This window comes from Heteronotia binoei, chromosome 15 (assembly GCF_032191835.1).
Source record: "Heteronotia binoei isolate CCM8104 ecotype False Entrance Well chromosome 15, APGP_CSIRO_Hbin_v1, whole genome shotgun sequence".
Lineage (NCBI taxonomy): Eukaryota > Metazoa > Chordata > Lepidosauria > Squamata > Gekkonidae > Heteronotia > Heteronotia binoei.
This window is the reverse complement of record NC_083237.1, coordinates 33,178,480-33,200,101: the sequence shown is the minus strand read 5'-3', so window position 1 is coordinate 33,200,101 and position 21,622 is coordinate 33,178,480. Positions and strand designations below refer to the sequence as shown.

Here is a 21,622-nt window from a genome sequence, read left to right as displayed (position 1 = left end):
TACTGTAAGTGCTTGGATGATTTGCTACATCAGTGGGATGTAGCCTAATGTGCAAATGAGTTCCTGCTACAAAAAAGACCTGTTACAGGAATTGTGTGCTAGAAAAAGATCACAGTGAAACAAATGTAGGTGATTCTGAGACATTTGAGCTTTTCATGTATATATATTGCATTGATAGGGCATTTCTGAGGTGTACAATTGATGCATCTAAGGATGTGAAGAAGCTTGCCATATCCTTAGGATTTCTAGTTCAGTGAATACTCTTGGTTAGCATTTCTAGGTTTCCTTTTGAAGGAAGCAGTGGCTACTTGAGCAGAATTTTTAGGGTCCAGTCCAAAGCAGTGGTATTCCACAGCTTTGGAATCTATTTCCATGCACACATGTGCCCAGAGATGGCCAGAAGCCAGGGAGCAGGAAGGTATGTTGAGGGATTTAATTTTTTTTTTTTTGCTTGTCTTAATTGTAGTGGCAGTCAGCATTGGGGGAGAATCATAAAGGATTCAGTAATCTAATTCTGGTGTGACAATGAAGAGTAGTGCAGGTTGTCAACAGTCTTCTAAGAATGTGAGGATTATGTAGCTGGTTTGAGCCTTGGTTCTGAGATATTTTCAAATTAACGTGCTGTTTAAAGCTAGGCACATCCCAGCCTGGAAAACAGCATTTCTGATATAAACTAGTACCGTGCACTGATTGCAATCTGATGCTGATGCCAGTAGAGCTATGGCATATTGGGAACTTGAAGTACAGCACATCATAATGGCATCACTGGCAACCAGCACCAGAGTTGCATATGAAAGGCAGAGTAAAGTATTTTTGGTTTTTCACAACAGGACCAGTTTGGAGCGAGTCTCACCACTGCTGATTGTCCATGCACAGTGTTTCATAGTATACCTGAGGGAGAAGCCACTAGCAACCAAACCATTAAGGCAGGGATGGCCAACGGTAGCTCTCCAGATGTTTTTTGCCTACAACTCCTATCAGCCCCAGCCATCAGCCATGCTGTCTGGGACTGATGGGAGTTGTAGGCAAAAAACATCTGGAGAGCTACTGTTGGCCACCCCTGCATTAAGGGATATCTGGTGGTTTTAGCATTTTTTACTAAGACAAAGGGTATGAGGGATACCACTGGGGACTTTAGAATTAGGCAGGAATTGGAGGGATGATTGAGTATGCAACCTAAGATTAAGGCTGCTTGGTGACCATTCTTTCCTGAGGTAATGAGAATGCTGTTGCAAGGATACAAGGCTCATTGTACCACTGCACCACATAAAGCCATCGCGGGTGTAGTGATTAAAAGTTGTGTATCTAATGTGGAGAACAGGGTTTGATTCCCCAATCATCCACATGAAGGTTCTCTTTCTCCGCATGAAACATTTCTTTCCTGAGGGATTTGATGTTTATGTGATGCTTATGTAGCTGATCCATGTCAAGGACACTACATCAGGGGGTTGTGGCCTAATATGCAAATGAGTTCTTGTTGATTATTAGCATACTTAATAACTGATGATGTAGATCAGTTAAATTTGAATAAACTAGACAAACCCAATTTATGTTCTTGTGTCTCTATTTGGGGTGCTGGGGCAATATAAGAACACAGTACACAGAAAAGTTTTCTTTCATGTTTTCCTTTTTATTAATTGCTCCCTCTTATTCATATCAGGCCTTAGAATAATGATGTAGCATTTAGGGAAAAATATGCATCCCAATAAACCGGCAGTAGAAGCTAAGATGGAGAAGATCTCCACAGCCACCATGGATTTTCCTTTTGTGCTCAGGTAGGATGCAATGAAGGATAGCCAAACACTGCAAAAGACCAACATGCTGAAGGTGATAAATTTGGCTTCATTGAAACTATCAGGTAATTTCCTGGCAAAGAAAGCCACAGTCAAGCTGATAATGGCAAGGAATCCCAGATAGCCCATGACACAGTAAAACATGGCAGTTGAGCCCACATTGCATTTCAATATTATTTCCTCTTTCAGGGAGTGGATGTCTGTATCTGGGAATGGTGGCGAAGTGCTTAGCCAAAGAGTACAAATCCCTGCTTGCATCAAGGAGCAGAAAATGATAATAGAGTTTGCCATTTTTTTCCCTACCCATTTCCTCACACTGGATCCTGGTTTGGTAGCCATGAATGCCAGAACTACTGTGATTGTCTTGGCCAACACACTGGAGAGGGCTACCGAGAAGATGATACCAAAAGCAATTTGTTGGAGAAGGCAGGTCACCTTCCCTGGCTTTCCAATGAAAAGGAAAGAGCAGAGGAAGCAAAGCAGGAGTGAGATGAGGAAAATGTATGTTAGGCTTTGGTTGTTGGCTTTGACTATGGGAGTGTCTTGGAACTTCATGAATGTTCCGAGCACAAAAGCTATGATCACAGAAAAAGAAATAGCCAATATAATTAAGATTATCCCTAGAGGTTCTTTGTAAGAAAGGAAGGTTATCAATTTAGGAATGCATTGATTTTGGTCCTTATTGGAATAGTGGTCATCTGGACATTTGACGCAGGCATCCATGTCTGAAAAAAAAAAAAACAGGTGTTCAATATCTTAACCAATTGCTACAGGGAAAAAACTCCATAATTTTAACAGCTCATAGGAAATCCTCAGTTTATATCAGTGGAGTTCAAAATGAATTGGTGTACTTTACTAGCTAATAGTAAACTGGAAGCCAGTGTGGTTTAGTGGAGACCCTAATCTGGAGAACCAGGTTTGATTCCCTCCTCCTCCACATGAAGCCAGCTGGGTGACCTTGGGTCAGTCAGAGCTCTCTCAGAGTGTCTGTTGTGGGGAGTAGAAGGATGGATAATTGTAAGTCGCTCTGGGACTCCTTTGGGTATTGAAGGCTGTGGAAAAAAACCAACTATTTTTCTTCTAAGATAAATAATTTTCATCAAACAACATTGGGTTGAAGTTATGAATTCCTCTGTTTGGATGTCAGTTAAGCATTCCGTGTTCCTTTCTCAAACAGCTCTAGATCCCAGATTTCATGTGTCTTTAAAATAAAAACAACAACAATAATAACTATGATGATGATTATGATGTCATCACCATCATCATCATCATGGTTAGCTAGAAATAAATCTGCAATTTTTGGAATGCTTAAACATACTATAACAATGGAAGCTGTAAAAGGTAAGAAGGACTTATTTAAGCGGTGGAAAGCTAGTTCAAGTGAGATTAATAAAAGGGAACACAGGCTGTGGCAAATCAAAATCAAATGCAAGACTGTGATCAGGCAGGCAAAAACAGACTATGAGGAGCATATTGCAAAAAACATAAAGACCAACAATAAAATTTTCTTCAAATATATTAGAAGCAGGAAACCAGCCAGGGAGGCAGTGGGGCCCTTGGATGACCAAGGGGTCAAAGGATTACTGAAGGAGGATAGGGAAATGGCTGAGAAGCTGAATGCATTTTTTGCCTCCATCTTCACTGTGGAAGACAAGAAGTGTTTGCCTGCTCCAGAACCACTAATTTTGGAAAGGGTGTTGAAAGACCTGAGTCAGATTGAGGTGACAAGAGAGGAGGTCCTACAACTGATTGATGAATTAAAGATTAATGTCACCATGTCTGGATGGCATACATCCAAGAGTTCTGAAAGAACCCAAAGTTGAACTTGTGGGTCTCTTGACAAAAATATGTAATCTTTCAATGAAATCTGAGGACTGGAAGGTAGTAAATGTCACCCCCATCTTTAAAAAGTGTTCTAGAGGAGATCCGGAAAATTACAGGCCAGTCAGTCTGACTTCAATACTGGGAAAGTTGGTAGAAACCATTATCAAGGACAGAATGAGTAGGCACATTGATGAACACAAGTTATTGAGGAAGACTCAGCATGGGTTCTGTAAGGGAAGATCTTGCCTCACTAACCTGTTACAGTTCTTTGAGGGGGTGAGCAAGCATGTGGACAAAGGGGGCCCAATAGATGTTGTTTACCTTGACTTTCAGAAAGTTTTTGATAACGTTCCTCATCAAAGGCTCCTTAGTAAGCTCTAGAGTCATGAAGTAAAAGGACAGGTCCTCTTGTGGATCAAAAATGGTCTAATTAATAGGAAGCAGAGAGTGAGTATAAATGGGCAGTCTTTGCAGTTGAGGATGGTAAGCAGTGGGGTGCCGCAGGGCTCAGTACTGGGTCCCATGCTCTTTAGCTTGTTCATTAATGATCTGGAGTTGGGAGTAAGCAGGGAAGTGGCCAAGTTTGCAGATGACACTAAATTGTTCAGGGTGGTGAGAACCAGAGAGGATTGTGAGGCACTCCAAAGGGATATGTTGAGGCTGGGTGAGTGGGCGTTAATGTGGCAGATGAGGTTCAATGTGGCCAAGTGCAAAGTAATGCACATTGGGGCCAAGAATCCTAGCTACAAATACAAGTTGATGGGTTGTGAACTGGCAGAGACTGACCAAGAAAGAGATCTTGGGGTCGTCAAGACAGTGTGCGATTGCAATAAAAAAGGGCAACGGCATGCTGGGATTATTAGGAAGGGAATTGAAAACAAATCAGCCAGTATCATAATGCTCCTGTATAAATCGATGGTGCAGTCTCATTCGGAGTACTGTGTGCAATTTTGGTCACCGCACCTCAAAAAGGATATTATAGCATTGGAAAAAGTGTAGAAAAGGGCAACTAGAATGATTAAAGGTTTGGAAAACTTTCTCTATGAAGAAAGGTTAAAACGCTTGGGGCTCTTTAGCTTGGAGAAACATCGACTGAGGGGTGACATGATAGAGGTTTACAAGATAATGCATGGGATGGAGAAAGTAGAGAAAGAAGTCCTTTTCTCCCTTTCTCACAGTACAAGAACTCGTGGGCATTCAATGAAATTGCTGAGCAGTCAGGTTAGAACGGATAAAAGGAAGTACTTCTTCACCCAATATATATATTGGCCACTGTGTGATACAAAGTGTTGGACTGCATGGGCCATTGGCTTGATCCAACATGGCTTCTCTTATGTTCTTAATGTTTAGAAATGTTGTTATGGGTTTCTTGGTGGTTTCTTATGGGTTTTTCCTCCAGAATTGCTGTTGGCCACAATGGAAGACAGAATACTATACTTGATGGATGACTAGACCAGGGGTAGGGAACAGTGGCTCTTCAGATGTTTTTTGCCTACATGGCTAATGGCTGGGGCTGATGGGAGTTGTAGGGTTGATTGGAATACTAGGACCTAGTGGGACGGAGTAGTGTGAGAGTATCTTTGATAGCAGCTCTTGACAGTGGTTAACATAGCAGCTGCTGCCAACGGGGAATGACTGGCTCAGGGATTCCAGTGCTTCTGGGGCGGGGGAGGTATGGCGGTGGGAGCAGATGTTACAAGGGAGGGGGACGGAGACATGACAGTGCTCGGTCCTCCTCCAATCTGCGCCCCATCCCAAGGGTGACAGGTAGTAGGGCCAGGCCGAATAACCCACCTCCGTCATTGGTGTTATGCAACGCCAGGTCCATTAATAATAAGACCTCAATCCTTCGAGAGTTCCTGCTCGAACAGGATATGGACCTGGCTTGCGTGACTGAAACCTGGATTCGGGAGGGTGACATAGTAGCCCTCTCACAAACAGCTCCCCCGGGTTATTCAGTCTTCCACCAATTGCGGACTAGCGGGCGGGGGGGAGGAGTGGCATTATTTATACGGGAGGCTTACTCCTTTAGGGCACTCCCAGCCCCAAAGATTGAGGGTATTGAATGTGCCGGTCTGGCGTGGGAGGCCAGAGAGGGGTTGGCGATCTGGCTGGTGTACCGTATGCCTAATGCACCAGCCAGCGCCTTACCGTTCCTGCTCGAGGCGGTGACAGGCTGGGCGCTGGAGCACCCAAGGTTGATAATCCTGGGTGACTTCAACGTCCATGCTGATGACCCGTCCTCCAGTCAGGCGATGGACCTAGTGTCTTCCATGGAGACACTAGGACTCTCTCAATTTGTTGCAACCCCCGCTCACCAGGCGGGACACATGTTGGACCTGATCTTTGCGGCCGGGATTGCAGTGAGCGATATAACCGCAGAGGCGGTGCCATGGTCGGACCACTTCGCCCTCAAGGCCCGTGTAGATATGCCCCTCCAAACCTGTTTAGGCGAGAAGCCTATTATGGCTCGCCCGCGGAGCCAAATGGACCTGGAACGGTTCCAAATGGCCCTGCAGGATCCCTGGCCCTCTGGCGACTCTCTTAATGGCCTGGTTGAGACCTGGAATAGCCGGCTCTCTAGGGCCATAGAAGAGATCGCACCCCAACGCCCTCTGCAACCTCGGATTAGGCTGGCTCCGTGGTATACCCCAGAATTACGCCAGCTGAAACAAGGTCTTAGACGGCTAGAGAGGCAATGGCGGCGTACCCGCGATGAAGCGACTAGAACATCTTATAGGAAGTTTATGAAGTCCTATGAGATGGCAATCAAGACCGCAAAAAAAACATACTTTGCGGCTAAGATTGAATCTGCAAATTCGCTCCGGCTCAACTATTTAGAATAATTCGGAATCTTACTACATTGCCACAGGGCAATTCAAATGCTAAGGAATTGGAGATAGGCTGCGAGGCTTTTGCGAATTTTTTTGCAGATAAGGTCCAATCGCTCCGCCGCGACTGCCCTGCCAATTTAGATGCAGTAATTGAACTCGAGGCCCAAGGCGTGTCTTCTGATTTAACCCTGGATTGCTTTGACCCGCTCAGCTTGGAGGAAGTTGACAAAATTCTTGGCACCGCATGACCCACAACTTGCGATCTGGACCCATGTCCCTCCTGGCTAATTAAGGCTTGCCAGGAGGAGCTAAGATGTCCTATACAAAGGCCTACCAAAAGACATTGTTATAAGACTAAGGTCTAAGGACATGGCAGGAAAAATTCTAAACAAAAGTTTTCAAAAAGCCTGGATAATAAAAGAGAGTAGAGTCAAAGTAATGAAAGAGTTACCAAGACAAGTGATTAATGACAGGAAGAAATATAAAAGATTAACAGAGAAGCTGTGTGCAGAGGGCACAAGATACAGATGGATACTACCCGAGGGTCTGGGCTTTGAACAACATGGAAGAAGGGTTACAATAAGGAATGAACAAGAGATGTTTAGCTTTTTTGAAGAGAATAAAGACTCTGCACCATAATGGCATACAAGTTACTATCTTGGAATATAAACGGACTAAATTCACCACAAAAACAAAAAGCAACATTTCATTGGATTAAAAAACAAAAATGTAATATAATTTGTCTACAGGAAGTTCATATACAACAACAGGATTACAAATTTTTGTGGAATAAACATTTGGGATTGGAATTTTTTTCATTGGCGGAACAAAAGAAAAGAGGGGTGGTTTTTTATATCAAAGAACAATTAGAACCAAAACTGATATTTAAAGAAGGAAGATATATTGCAGTTGAAGTGATGATGGAGGCAAAAAACCCGTTGTTTTTTGCACCCAATGGATCAAAAGACAAGTTTTTTAAAGATATTAATCGACAGTTGGATGAAATGTCATATGACCAGATTTTGATGATGGGTGATTTCAGTGGGACAATACAAAACAGTATAGATAGATCAAGCCAAAAGAAGAAAGATAAAGAAGGAAAATTGCCAAATTCTTTTTTTGAGTTGGTTAAACAAGAAAATTTAGAAGACATTTGGAGAAAATTTAATCCTGAAGTAAGAGACTATACCTCCTTTTCAGCAAGACATAATTCTTTTTCCAGAATAGATATGTTATGGGGCTCCAAAAGTTTGGGCCTCATAACTAAAAAAGTGGAGATTCTACCGAAGGTTTGTGCTGATCATAACCCAATATGTTGGATTACAAAATTGCAAAAGAAAACAAGAAGATGAAGAATCAATGAGGACTTGCTACAAAATAAAGATATTGTGACCTTTCTAGAAAAGGAAACTGCAGCGTTCTTTCAAATAAATGAGACTGATGATATAGAATTCCAGACAGTTTGGGATACTTATAAAGCAGTTATGAGAGGACTACTAATTACATTGAACAATAAAGATAAGAGGGCAAAAGAAGAGCGGTTGCTAGGTTTACAAAATGAAATAAAGAAAAAAGAAGGGGAATTTAAAAAAAAGACCAGGAAAAAAGAAATTAATAAAGGAAATTACAATACTACAATCCCAAGTAAGACATTTGTTGAATAAAGAATTAGAATGGAATTTTAAAAGTTTGCAACAAAAATTGTTTGAAGGCGCGAACAAACCCAGGAAATACTTAGCCTGGCAATTGAAGAAAAAGAAAGAAAATAAAATTATTAACAAAATTATGGCTCATGGAAAAGAGATAGTTGATCAAGAAGGAATAAAAAGAGATTTTTTAAGTATTATGCAAATTTATTTAAAGGTGCGAAAATTAGAAAAGAAAAAATGGAAGAGTATTTACGAAATATCAAAATAGCACCTCTGACTGAGTGTATGAAAAAGATTTTAAATGACCCAATAGAAAAAATTGAAATTTATACAGCAATAAAGGCAATGAAAGTGGGCAAGGCTCCCGGGCCAGATGGATATACAACTAAATTTTATAAAACTCTTAAAGATGAGATAGTACCAAAATTGCAAAAATTGTTGAATACGATAAGAGAAAAAGGGAAAATTCCAAATACCTGGAAAGAAGCTGTAATTTCGTTGATCCCCAAAGAAGATAGAGATGTCACAAATGTAAAGAACTATAGACCAATCTCACTATTAAACAATGATTATAAGATTTGCACAAGAATTCTGGCAGAACGACTTCAGCAATATTTGATCAATATAAAGGAAGATCAAGCTGGATTTCTCCCCAAAAGGCAAATAAGAGATAATGTAAGAGCTGTTGTAAATATTGTAGAATATTATGAAAAACATCCAGAAAAAGAAGCGGCTTTATTTTTTGTGGATGCAGAAAAAGCCTTTGATAATTTGAACTGGGACTTCATGTTTGCAGTAATGGAAAAAATAAGTTTGGGAGAACATTTTATAAGAATGACGAAAGCAATATACACGGATCTATATGCAAAATTGCGTATAAATGCAGATCTTACAAAAGAAATGAAGGTGAGCAAAGGTACAAGACAAGTATGTCCGCTTTCACTATTGTTGTTTATAATGACTCTTGAAATTTTGTTAAGATGTACGAGATGACAAAGAAATAGAAGGATTAAAAATTAGAGGATTCTCTTATAAATATAAAGCATTTGCGGATGATATTGTGTTTATAACTGAAAATCCGATTCAAGTGATACCTTTGTTGATAGCTAAGATAAAACAATATGGAGAATTGGCAGGACTATACATAAATAAAGAGAAGTCGAAATTTTTATGTAAAAATATGCAATCAAGCAGACAGAAAGAATTGCAGACTTTGACGGGATGTGAAGTTACTTCTAAAGTTAAATACTTGGGTCTAGAAATTACTGCAATTAAGATGAATATTTTGCCAAGAATAATGTATTTGTTCCAAACTATTCCGATTGTGAAAGATAGCAATCAATTCAATAAATGGCAAAGGAAGATTTCCGATTTTGTATGGGCCGGGAGGAAACCAAGGATTAAGATGAAAATTTTGACAGATGCTAAGGAGAGGGGAGGTTTCCAGCTTCCAGACTTAAGATTGTATCATGATGCAGTTTGCTTGACATGGATAAAAGATTGGATAATGCTGTTAAATAAAAAACTGTTATGGCTAGAAGCTCATGGGAATAAATTCAGCTGGAATGCTTATATGTATGATGGGAAAAACAAGATGGATGGTCTTTTTTTTCACCACTATATTAGAAATAGCTTACTAAATACTTGGATAAAATATATGGTGATGAGAGAAAGCCGCTTTGGATAGTGCCAGCAGAAGTAATAAAAATAACAGCTGAATCTGATGAAGAAAGAGTGATGTCATATAATCAACTGCTAAAGATTCAAGGTGATAAAATTGAATTAAAATCCTCAGAAGAGTTAAATAATAAGTATGACTGGTTTCAAATGCAACAAATAAAAAGCTTGATGGAAAACGATGTTAAATCTGATGGAATTAGACGTGAGCAAACGGAATTGGAAAGGGTTCTGCTTGGAGATAACGAAAAATTAATATCGAAAGTATATAAATTACTATTGAAATGGTCTACAGAAGAAGAAGTAGTAAAATCTCAAATGATTAAATGGCAATTAATGTATTTTAACAATTTATTGATAACATATGGTTACAAAACTTAATTATAAATTTTCTTTACTAACCCATATGATATTTCAACCCCCCCTCCCTCCAATGTTGACTTCCCCGAAGTTATAGATTAAGTTCAATACTAAAGGTACCACTAACCAATCAAAGTTCAATATTTTTTTCTCATTAATACTAAAAAATTGTCCAATGTCTTTTTACATTCCACTCTTTCTCCATATATCCTTTAAATTTCTTCCACTCCTTTTTGAATATATCTAAATCATAGTCTCTTAGAGTTCTAGTTAGTTTATCCATCTCACTCCACGATAAAAGTTTCACAATCCAGTCCCATTTCTCTGGTATTTTTTCTTGTTTCCACAGCTGCGCATACAATGTCCTAGCAGCTGAGAGCAAGTACCAAATTCTGTCCTGTCTTCCTTTGGAAATTTTTCTAATTGTAATCCAAGCAGGAAAGTCTCTGCAGTTTTTTTAAAGTCATAACCCAAAATTTTGGAGATTTCTTGTATCATCTTCCAGATTTCTTTCGCTTTTTCACAAGTCCACCACATGTGAAAAAAAGAACCTTCATGTCTTCTACATTTTCAACATCTATCCGACATTTTCTTACTCATCCTAGCCAGCTTTTTCGAAGTCATATATTTATTTTATTTATTTATTTTATTTATTACTTTTCATTTATATCCCGCACTCTCCGCAAGCGGACTCAAGGCGGCTTACAACATTATAAAACAATCCAATAAAACATATAAAACCATAATTTACATATCAACTTTAAAACCATTCTATAGCACTATTTCAATCCAGTATAGGCGGTATTGACTTCTTAACTATGATCAGACCCACCGGTGTCCGGTAGCAGCCCTTTTTCAGTTAGACCACAAAAGCCTGTTTAAACAGTTCGGTCTTTACAGGCCCTGTGGAACGCAGATAAATCCACGTGTACATCATCTTAAAACAGTTCTCTTTGATACTCTGACAAGTTGAGATCTTCATCGAGTTCTTCCAAAGGTGCTCCCACGTATCCATTTGTATTTCTCTATTCACATTGATTGCCCATTTGCCCATTTGAGACTTTACTACCTCTTCTTCTGTAGACCATTTCAATAATAATTTGTATACTTTCGATATTAATTTTTCATTATCTCCAAGCAGGACCCTTTCCGATTTAATATCATTTTCCATCAAGCTTTTAATTTGTTGCATTTGAAACCAATCGTACTTATTATTTAACTCTTCTGAGGATTTTAATTCAATTTTATCTCCTTGAATCTTGAGCAGTTGATTATATGAAATTGCTCTTTCTTCATCGGATTCAGCTGTTATTTTTATTACTTCTGCTGGCACTATCCACAGCGGTTTTTTCTCGTCACCATATTTCTTATATTTTATCCAAGTATTTAGTAAACTGTTTCTGATGTAATGGTGAGAGAAAAAACCGTCCATTTTATTCTTCCCATAACACAAATACACGTGCCAGCCGAATTTATTCCCATGAGCTTCTAACCATAAAGGTTTTTTATCTAACAGCATTATCCAATCTTTAATCCATGTCAAACATACCGCATCATGATACAACCTTAAATCCGGGAGTTGAAGACCACATCTCTCTTTGGCATCCGTTAAAATCTTCATCTTAATCCTTGGTTTCTTTCTGGCCCATACAAAATCAGACATCTTCCTTTGCCATTTATTAAATTGTTTGGTATCTTTTACAATCAGGATAGTTTGGAACAAATACATTATTCTTGGCAAAATATTCATCTTAATTGCAGCTATCCTGCCCAATAAGGACAAGTTAAGTCTATTCCATTTCATCAAATCTTTGTCCATCTTGCACCACAATTTTTCATAATTATTTTTGAATAAATCAATATTCTTCATGGTTATCTCTATTCCAAGGTATTTAACTTTAGTAGTGACCTCACAGCCCATCACATTTTGCAATTCTTTAATTTTATTTGGTTGCATATTTTTGCATAAAAATTTCGATTTCTCTTTATTTATATATAGTCCTGCTAACTCTCCATAATCTTTTATCTTGGCTAACAGCAATGGTGACACTTGGATCGGATTCTCTATTATGAACACAATGTCATCTGCAAAAGCATTATATTTATATGAGAATCCTCTGATTTTTAATCCTTCTATTTCTTTATCATTTTGTATTTGTTGTAATAAAATTTCAAGAGTCATTATAAACAACAATGGTGATAACGGACATCCTTGCCTTGTACCTTTGCTTACCTTCAATTCTTTGGTATGATCTGCATTTATGCACAATTTTGCTTGTTGTTCCATATATATTGCTCTCGTCATTTTTATAAAATGTTCCCCTAAGTTTATTTTTTCCATTACCGCAAACATAAAGTCCCAATTCAGATTTTCAAAGGCTTTTTCTGCATCTACAAAGAATAAGGCCGCTTCCTTTTCTGGATGCTTCTCATAGTATTCCACAACGTTAATAACAGCTCTTACATTGTCTCTTATTTGTCTTTTAGGAAGAAATCCGGCTTGGTCTTTATTTATAAAGTTAATCAGATATTGCTTCAGTCGTTCTGCTAAAATTCTTGTATAAATCTTATAGTCATTATTCAGCAGTGAAATTGGTCTATAGTTCTTTACATGTGTGGTATCTTTGTCTTCTTTAGGAATCAAAGAAATTACAGCTTCCCTCCAGGTATTTGGAATTCTCCCTTTTTCTCTTATCGTATTTAACAATTTCATCAGTTTGGGTTTTATCTCCTCTTTAAGGGTTTTGTAAAATTTAGATGTAAATCCATCTGGCCCAGGAGCCTTACCTTCTTTCATTGCTTTTATTGCTGCTTCAATTTCAATTTTCTCTATTGGGTCATTTAAATTCTTTTTCATATACTCAGTTAAAGGTGCCACTTGGATATTCCGTAAATACTCTTCCATTTTTCTTTCTTAATATTCACACCTTTAAATAAATTTGCATAATATTTCTCTTTTGATTCCTTCTTGATCTACTATTGCTTTTCCATTCACCATAATTTTGTTGATGGTTTTATTTTCTTTCTTTTTCTTCAATTGCCAGGCCAAATATTTTCCAGGTTTATTCGCACTTTCAAATGATTTCTGACTTTTTAAATTCCATTCTAGTTCTTTGTTCAGCAAATGTTTGACTTGGGATTGTAATATCATAATTTCTTTTATTAACTTCTTTTTTCCTGGCCTTTTTTTCAAATCCCTTTCTTTTTTATTTATTTCATTTTGTAATGCTAACAGCCTTTCTTCTTTGGCCCTCTTATCTTTATTGTTCAGTGTGATTTATTATTGTTCAGTCCTCTCATTACTGCTTTGTAAGTGTCCCATACTGTTTGAAATTCCATATCATCAGTTTCATTTATTTGGAAAAAAGCTGCAGTCTCCTTTTCTAAAAATGTCACAATGTCTTTATCTTGTAGTAAGTCTTCACTAATTCTCCATCTTCTTGTTTTCTTTTGCAATTTTGTAGACCAGCATATTGTATTATGGCCCGCCCAAACCTTTGGTAGAATCTCTATTTTTTTTGTTATGAGACCCAAACTCTTGGAACCCCATAACATGTCTATTCTAGAGAAAGAGTTATGTCTCGCTGAGAAGAAGGTATAGTCTCTTACTTCAGGATTGAATTTTCTCCAAATATCCTCCAAATTTTCTTGTTTGACCAACTCAAAGAAAGAATTTGGTAATTTTCCTTCTTTGTCATTCTTCTTTTGGCTTGATCTGTCAATATTATTTTGTATTGTCCCATTAAAATCGCCCATCATCAAAATCTGATCATATGTCTTTTCATCTAATTGCCGATTAATATCTTTTAAAAAATTATCTTTCGCTCCATTGGGCACATATAATTCTAGTAACAATGGGTTTTTTTGCCTCAATTGTCACTTCTACAGCAATATATCTTCCTTCTTTGTCTTTAAATATTAGTTTTGGTTCAAGTTGTTCTTTGATATAGAAGACTACCCCTCTTTTCTTTTGTTCTGCTAATGAGAAAAATTCCAGCCCCAAATTTCTATTCCACAAAAATTTGCAATCTTTTTGTTGTATATGAACTTCCTGTAAACAAATTATGTTACATTTTTGTTTTTTAATCCAATGAAATTTTGTTCTTCTTTTCTGTGGTGAATTTAGTCCATTTATATTCCAAGATAGTAGTTTGTACTCCATTATGATGCTGACTCTTTATTCTCTTCAAAAAAGCTATGCATCTCTTGTTCACTCCTTATTGTAATCCTTTTTCCATGTTGTTCAAAACCAAGACCTTCAGGTATTATCCATCTATATCTTGTACCCCCTGCACGCAGCTGGTCAGTTAACTTCTTGTATTTCTTCCTGTCATTGATCACTTGTCTTGGTAACTCTTTCATTATTTTGATTTTGCTCCCTTCTATGATCCAAGCTTTTTGGAAAACTTTGTTCAAAATTTTTCCTGCCAGATCTTTTGATCTTAGTTTTATAACAATGTCTCTTGGCAGGCCTTTATCCTTTGCATATGCTGAGTTGACTCTGTAGGCATCATCCAACATACTTCTAAATTTGTCAGGGTCTTCCTCTAGATATTCAATGATAGTGTTCACCATATATCCCATTAAATCCGCCTCCTCCTTTTCAGGTATTCCTCTCAGACGAACTTGTGTTTCCATCAGCTTGCAATCATGTATTGTAACCTTCTCTTGAAGTTTTAACAAGATAGAGGCATGTGTATCCACTTTTTCCTCTACCTCTTTAACTCTGTTTTTAACCTCATCTTTAAAACCCTCGATATCTTTTCTGAGATCTCCAACTTGCTTTTTAAATTCTTTTTTCATTGCCATTTGCATTTTGTCCATAGCTTTTAACATTTTAGATTCCAGAGCATCAAATTGAGATTGCATTTTGTCAAATGAGTGAGCCCTTTCACGGGTTACTCTCCCTTCTGACATAGAAAAAGTCACCAAACCTTAAAAAGTTTTCCAATTAAAATTCAACACCAAGTCCAATAGCTTAGAACATGCTTTTTCAAATAAGACTAATTTTGTTTTCCTCCTAGCTTCCTAGGCAAAGATATTGATTTTTAACAAATTTGACAGTTTTTCTCCCTTTTAAAATGGCAATTGTTGTTTCTCTATGGTTGAATTCAATTCCTAGAGAGTTCCTTCTTGATCTTGGTCTTAATTCCTTCCTAGTTCAAATGTCACAGCTTTTGTAATCCTTACAGAGTTTTTTGATTGGTCAGTCCCTTTTACTTCTTGGTGCAGGTTGCTCTGTTCTCGTGTCTAGTATCGCAGCTTTGGAGACTTGTGGGAAAGTATGGAAATAGTCTTCATCATCAGCCACAATCCACAAGCCACAAATATTCAAAACACCTTTTCCTTTTCTCTGAATTCTTTTGAGGCTATTAAATTAGCAAAGTCCAGTTTTAGCAGGCTGACTTTTCATTCAATTATGCCTTAGTTCAGACTATTTATAAATTCCAGCAACTTGTAGGAGTGTAGGAGTGTAAAACACAGCAAGAAGCGAACTGTATCACACGTCACAGACCACAGACCGCAGAGTCAAAACATCTCCCTCTTTTTTCAGATTCTGCTAAAGCCTTTTTACTTTCAAAGTTCAAACTTGACAAGTAATTATCTTTATTCAATTACGCTTCAACTCCATCTGTTTATAATCCACACAATGTTTAGATAAAGTTCAAGGACTCTCGGAGTAGAAATAGGAATAGATCAAAGTACCTTAAACAGCTATTCTTCAGCACTCCGGCTGCTTTATCTTTTATCTTGCAATTATAAAGTCTTTAAGGATTTGGATTCCGACAGGCTTAAGTCAAATTAATGACTTTTAGTCCTCTGTAGACAAATGGCAGACATTTCCCTCTATTGCTGGATCTCAAGATCTGAAGAAGGCAGCTCCCCACTAAATTGAAATCAATAGCTAAATGTGCTTGACATCATCTTGGATTAACCTTTAACTAAGATTAATGGGCATGGACCCCCCCAGAGGGGTCCTTCATACCCTGAACAGAGGGGAAAAATCCCCCTTACTAGGGAGCTGCAGCACTGTCTTCAAGCCAAACAGGAAGTCAAATGGGCAATTAATGTGAATAGAAAAATTCAAATGGATACATGGGAGTATCTTTGGAAGAACTCGATGAAAGTATCAACATGTCAGAGTATTAAAGAGAACTGTTTTAAGATGATGTACAGGTGGTATATGACTCCGAAAAAACTGGCAAAGATTGATAGATGTTGGAAATGTAAAAATCATGAAGGTTCTTTTTTCATATGTGGTGGACTTGTGAAAAAGCAAAAAAGTTTTGGCAGATGATACAAGAAATTTCTAAAATTTCGGGATACGACTTTAAGAAAGTTGCAGAGACCTTTCTGCTGGGATTACAAATGGAAAAATTTCCAAAAGAAGATAAAACTCTCATTTGGTATTTGCTCTCAGCTGCTAGGACATTGTATGCACAGTTGTGGAAGCAAGAAAAAATACCAGAGAAATGGGATTTCCGGTCTGAGCTGAAGACAGAGCTGTAGCCCTCTAAACAAGGGGGATTTTTTTTCCTTTGTTCAGGGTAGAAAAGACCCTTTTGGGGGTCTCTGCCCACTAATCTTAGTCAGAGATTAGACCATGATGACGTCGAAATACCTTTAGTCGTAGATTTTGGCTGAAACTAGGTAGCTGAAGCTGCCTTCTGGAAGCCTTGAGATCCGATGCTTGAGAGGGAACGTCTGCTATCATCTACAAAGGATTAAAAGCCATTAAATTGGCTTAAGCCTGTTGGAACTCAGGCACTTTAAGGACTGATTTATAATTGCAAGAAAACAGCAAAGCCGAAGTGCAAGAACGTAACTGATAAGGTACCTTGATTTATATTTCTGCTCCGGAACTTTTCTAAGCAAATCTAAATAGCACTGGGAATTGAAAATAGACTGAACTGAAGAGGAATAGAAGGAAGATAAGAGCCTGCCAAATTTGAACTTTGTTGAACTAAATGCTTTAATAGAATTTGAAAAAGAAGGAAGTTGTTTTGAATACCTGTGGCTAATGACGCAGGCTTCTTTGTTTATCGCTCTACATTCCCACATGCAAGTTTCAAAGGCTGTGATACTTGATGGATGAGAACTGAGCACCTTAAACCAGGAAGTAAAAGCTACTGGCCAATGAAGTAAAGCCTATAAGGATTATAAAGGTTGTGACATCTGAACCAGGAAGGAATTAAGACCAAGACCAAGAAGGACCTCTCTAGGAACTTTGTTTAACCATAGAGAAATAATGATGTTGGAAATGTAAAAATCATGAGGGTTCTTTTTTTCATATGTGGTGGACTTGTGAAAAAGCAAAAAAGTTTTGGCGGATGATACAACAAGAAATTTCTAAAATTTTGGGTTATGATTTCAAAAAAGTTGCAGAGACGTTTCTGCTAGGATTACAAATAGAAAAATTTCCTAAAGAAGATAGGACTTTAATTTGGTATTTGCTCTCAGCTGCTAGGACACTGTATGTGCAGTTGTGGAAGCAAGAAAAAATACCAGAGAAATGGGATTGGATTGTCAAAGTTTTATCGTGGAGTGAGATGGATAAGTTAACAAGAACTTTAAGAGATTATGATTTAGAAGTGTTTAAAAATGAGTGGAAGAAATTTAAAGGATATATAGAGCAAGAGTGTAACGTAAAAAGACATTGGACAATTTTTTAGTATGAATGGGAAGAGAAAGACATTGAACTTTGATTGGCTAGGGGTACCTTTATATTTGAACTTAAATATATAACTTTGGGGAAAGTCTAGTAATGGAGGGAGGGGGGGTCGAAAATAACATATGGGTTAGAGATAGAAAGGATATAATTAAATATTGTAACCACATGTTATCAATAAATTGTTTTAAACCGAAAAAATACCAAAGAAATGGGATTGGATTGTGAAAGTTTTATCATGGAGTGAGATGGACAAATTAACAAGATCTTTAAGAAAGTATTATTTGGATGTGTTTAAAAAGGAGTGGAAGAAATTTAGAGGATATGTAGAGAAAGAGTGGAATGTAAAAAGACATTGGACAATTGTTTAATATGAATATGAGAAAAGAAAGATATTGAACTTTGATTGGTTAAGGGTACCTTTATAACTGAACTTAAGTATATAACCTTGGCGAGAGTCTAGTAACGGAGGGAGGGGGGATTGGAAAATATCATATGGGTTAGAGATAGTAATGATATAATTAGAGTTTGTTACCATATGTTATCAATAAAATTGTTTAAAATCAAGTATTCCAGCTTAGTGTTGGTTTCCTAGTTAAAATGTTGATGCGACTTTACTGGGATATTCAACTTGCTTGATTTATACACAGCATTTGATATGGTTGGTTGTGACATTTTTATTAAATCTTAGGAAATATGATTTGGGGAACTCAATTACTTCTGATATTTCTAGAAGAGACACTGCAGACTTCACAACATTCTCCAGTTCTCTACTTAGTGTGGTCAATATTCTCTATGGATCTTGATTTTGATTTTTTCTCAACTTTTGAATTACATACACCCATCAGAAAGATGTGTTCAGAGAAGCACTTGGTTCAGAATTTCCTGAATCAAGAAGAAGAGCTATGGAATTGTAGGTTTTCTGATTCCTTCCAGTTCTCATATTATGGGAATCTCTATTTTATGGAAAATTGAAGTGTTTTTATATCCTACCCATTTGATCAGAGATCATTCCTTCTGGACATGGAACACAGTCATAGCAGCAAAATTCCTCTCCCTCCTTCTTCTTCCTGCTGTATCCCAGATAGCAATTGTCATTGCACACAGAAAGTGGCAGAATCTATCAGTGAATATAAAGGACAAATACATGATGAAGAGAATGTTTATAAAGAACTTTGACATGGAATTATTTAGCCAGGAAACTGAAAATGTACTCTTCCATGGAGTAGTCTATTATGATTTGTATGATAATTTTGCAAAAACTCAGGTGACATATGTGATTAATAGCTAATACATGATACATAACTGATGGCCATCAAAATGCTTTCCAGAAAATGTTAAAAAAAAAAGCTGCAATATATGGAAAAATGATTTTTGGTGAGGTATAAGTTCATGATGACACATTAAAAGTAGAACATGCTAATTTACTGAGTATAAAATAGTCCCAAATTTGTACCTTCCAATTACAGATTCATGGAACCTTTCTGTCTTTCCATGTATCGGCCAACATAGATTTTGCAATTGACAATAGAATAGAAATTATCTCCTTTTTTTGTGTTTCCATTTTAGAACACTTCCAGCGATCCAGCAATATAAGTTCAGAGAGGGAAGAGAGAGAGTGAGTGTTCATAAAGTTAAAATCATGTTGTGATCCCTATTTGAAACTAGGATTGTGCGGTAGGAATGCAATTTTTTTTTATTTGCCTGTTCATTCCAGTTCATTAAAAAAATCTGAATTAATTGTGGTTCATTTGATTCGGGAGGGCTAGAAAGCGCCAGTGCTCCACGAAGATGATGTCACTTGGAAGTTTGCTGGGGCAACATACCTAGCATGATAACATCACTTCTGTGTGATATCATCACACTGGGCATGTTGTGGTGTGTGAGCAGGATCCCCTGCCAATAACAACACAGATGAACCAAACAAAAAACAGGCAACTTTATTTTGTGGGTCATGCATACACATGCATACACAAACTGATTTGGAATGAACCACAATTGGATATTTTAGGCACAAATTTGTACTTCAATTTGTGCCCATCCATATTGTGCAGCTAAGGAATATGTCAAGTCCACCCCCAAACAAACCTTCCCCTCCCCCAAATTTATTTTATGAATGAAAGGATCTTCATCAGTGTCTCACCTGGTTGAAGCTTCTATGCCAGACAATTAGATCATTATTAAATGTGAACTCTTGGCCTTGAGGAGCCTGAGGGTCCAGTCTTCCTATTTTTCCTCTCACAAAGGATCCATTTTGGAAAGTTATCCAGTTTGTAATATCAAAACCTTCCACTAATTCACCATTTTCATTAAACTGCACAGTATCCCCAGCACTGTTATTGAAGGAAATGTCTCTTAGAAACTGATGGAGCTAGGATACATAAAAGAAAGGGACAATTAGATCTCTGTGATTCAACTTTTCAATCTTAGGAAACTACAAATAGATGTTGTGGGTCAGCCAGTGCTCTGTGAGGACTCTCAGGAGGAGAGGTCTCCTTAGGGGAAGAAGAGCTCTGAGTCAGTAGAAGCTAGCAAGCAGGAAGACAACTGCAGGCTGGTCAGGATTCACAGCTAACAGTGGTGCACAGCCACCAACAATCTTCAGCCCTAAGTCAACAGGTGAAGCTAAATTAATTGTTCCCAGCCATCCAGTATCAACCACACCCTTTGAGCACTTCAGACAGAGGCTATGAGCAGAACTACAGGAGAGAGGACAACGTGCTCACCTCCTGGCCCAATGTCAGATGCTTGGATAATTGCAGAATTACTCCTGAGCAGCTAGCTGCAAATCTGAGTCTTAGGCACATGCCTATATAAATGTTAGGTGTGAAGAACATAAGGCATTCTATTACTGACTCTATGTCTACAACCTTGTATCCTGCTTAGCTTGTGTGACCCTTGAAGTGGCTTCTGATCAAGGTTTTTGGCTCTGTTTGACTCCTGCTCTTGAATAACCCTTGGATTGCTTGACTTATGCCTCTTGGACAACCTCTTGGTAATGGTTCTCTTGGCTCTGAACACTTGGTCTGGACTCTTGAGTTGGTCTCCCTTGCTGGAATTTTGACTGCCTTCCAGAAACCCACCTTTGCCTGACCTGCAACGATAGGGTTGATCTTGCTAGGTATTTTCATACAATCCTCCCTAATTACCCTCCTTCCTGTAGCTTCTATTCTACATGCAGAGATGGTTCCAGGTTTTGGTAGGCCCAGGACATAAACATCCTGAGTACCTCTCCTTAAATGACCACCGATGGGATCCCACTTATGTCTTCGTTGCAGTTCACCCACATCCTTACCTGCCTGTGCTTCCTTCCCCCTCCCATTTTCATACTGACTGTATAGTCTTTCCTTCATGGTACTGGGTGGTGTGTAAAGATAGAAAAGCACCATTGTGCCTGCCAGGACTGCCACCATTCCTTCCCTGGCAGCATGTGGTTTGGGAACGCTGTAGCAGTGGGTTCTGTCAGAAACTTTGGATGCTGACAGCTGCCCCACCTCAGGCATGCTGACACTGGCCCTGCCCACATGGTTTTTGTCCATGCAGGTCTCAGATCTCCACCACAGCCTTTTTAGGTGGTCAGAGGAAATGTTTTTGTCACCAGCAGAAAAGCTTGTTGGATCCAACCCACATAATCCAGTGGTACAAACTAGGGGTGTGCAAAAATATATATATTCATATTTACACGGATTCAGAAATACACAGTGTCAAAAAATTCAAAATACCGTGTATTTCCGAATACCAGTACTTCAGAATAGCCGCATATACGGTAGATGTGCAGCTATTACCAATATATGGCCCCATTATACCCTATGGCCA

General features: G+C 38.1%; 1 protein-coding gene across 1 annotated transcript in view; it reads right to left on the bottom strand.

The window, feature by feature from the left end:
• Nucleotides 1-1,616: 1,616 nt before the first annotated feature.
• Nucleotides 1,617-21,622, bottom strand: part of LOC132583362 (vomeronasal type-2 receptor 26-like) — a 37,209-nt gene continuing 17,203 nt past the window's right edge. The window contains exons 9-11 of the mRNA XM_060255018.1: nt 19,950-20,177; nt 18,800-18,926; nt 1,617-2,518 (exon numbers count right to left, since the gene is read on the bottom strand). Coding sequence (XP_060111001.1) covers nt 1,617-2,518; nt 18,800-18,926; nt 19,950-20,177 — 1,257 coding nt within the window. The remainder of the gene's footprint in view (nt 2,519-18,799; nt 18,927-19,949; nt 20,178-21,622) is intronic.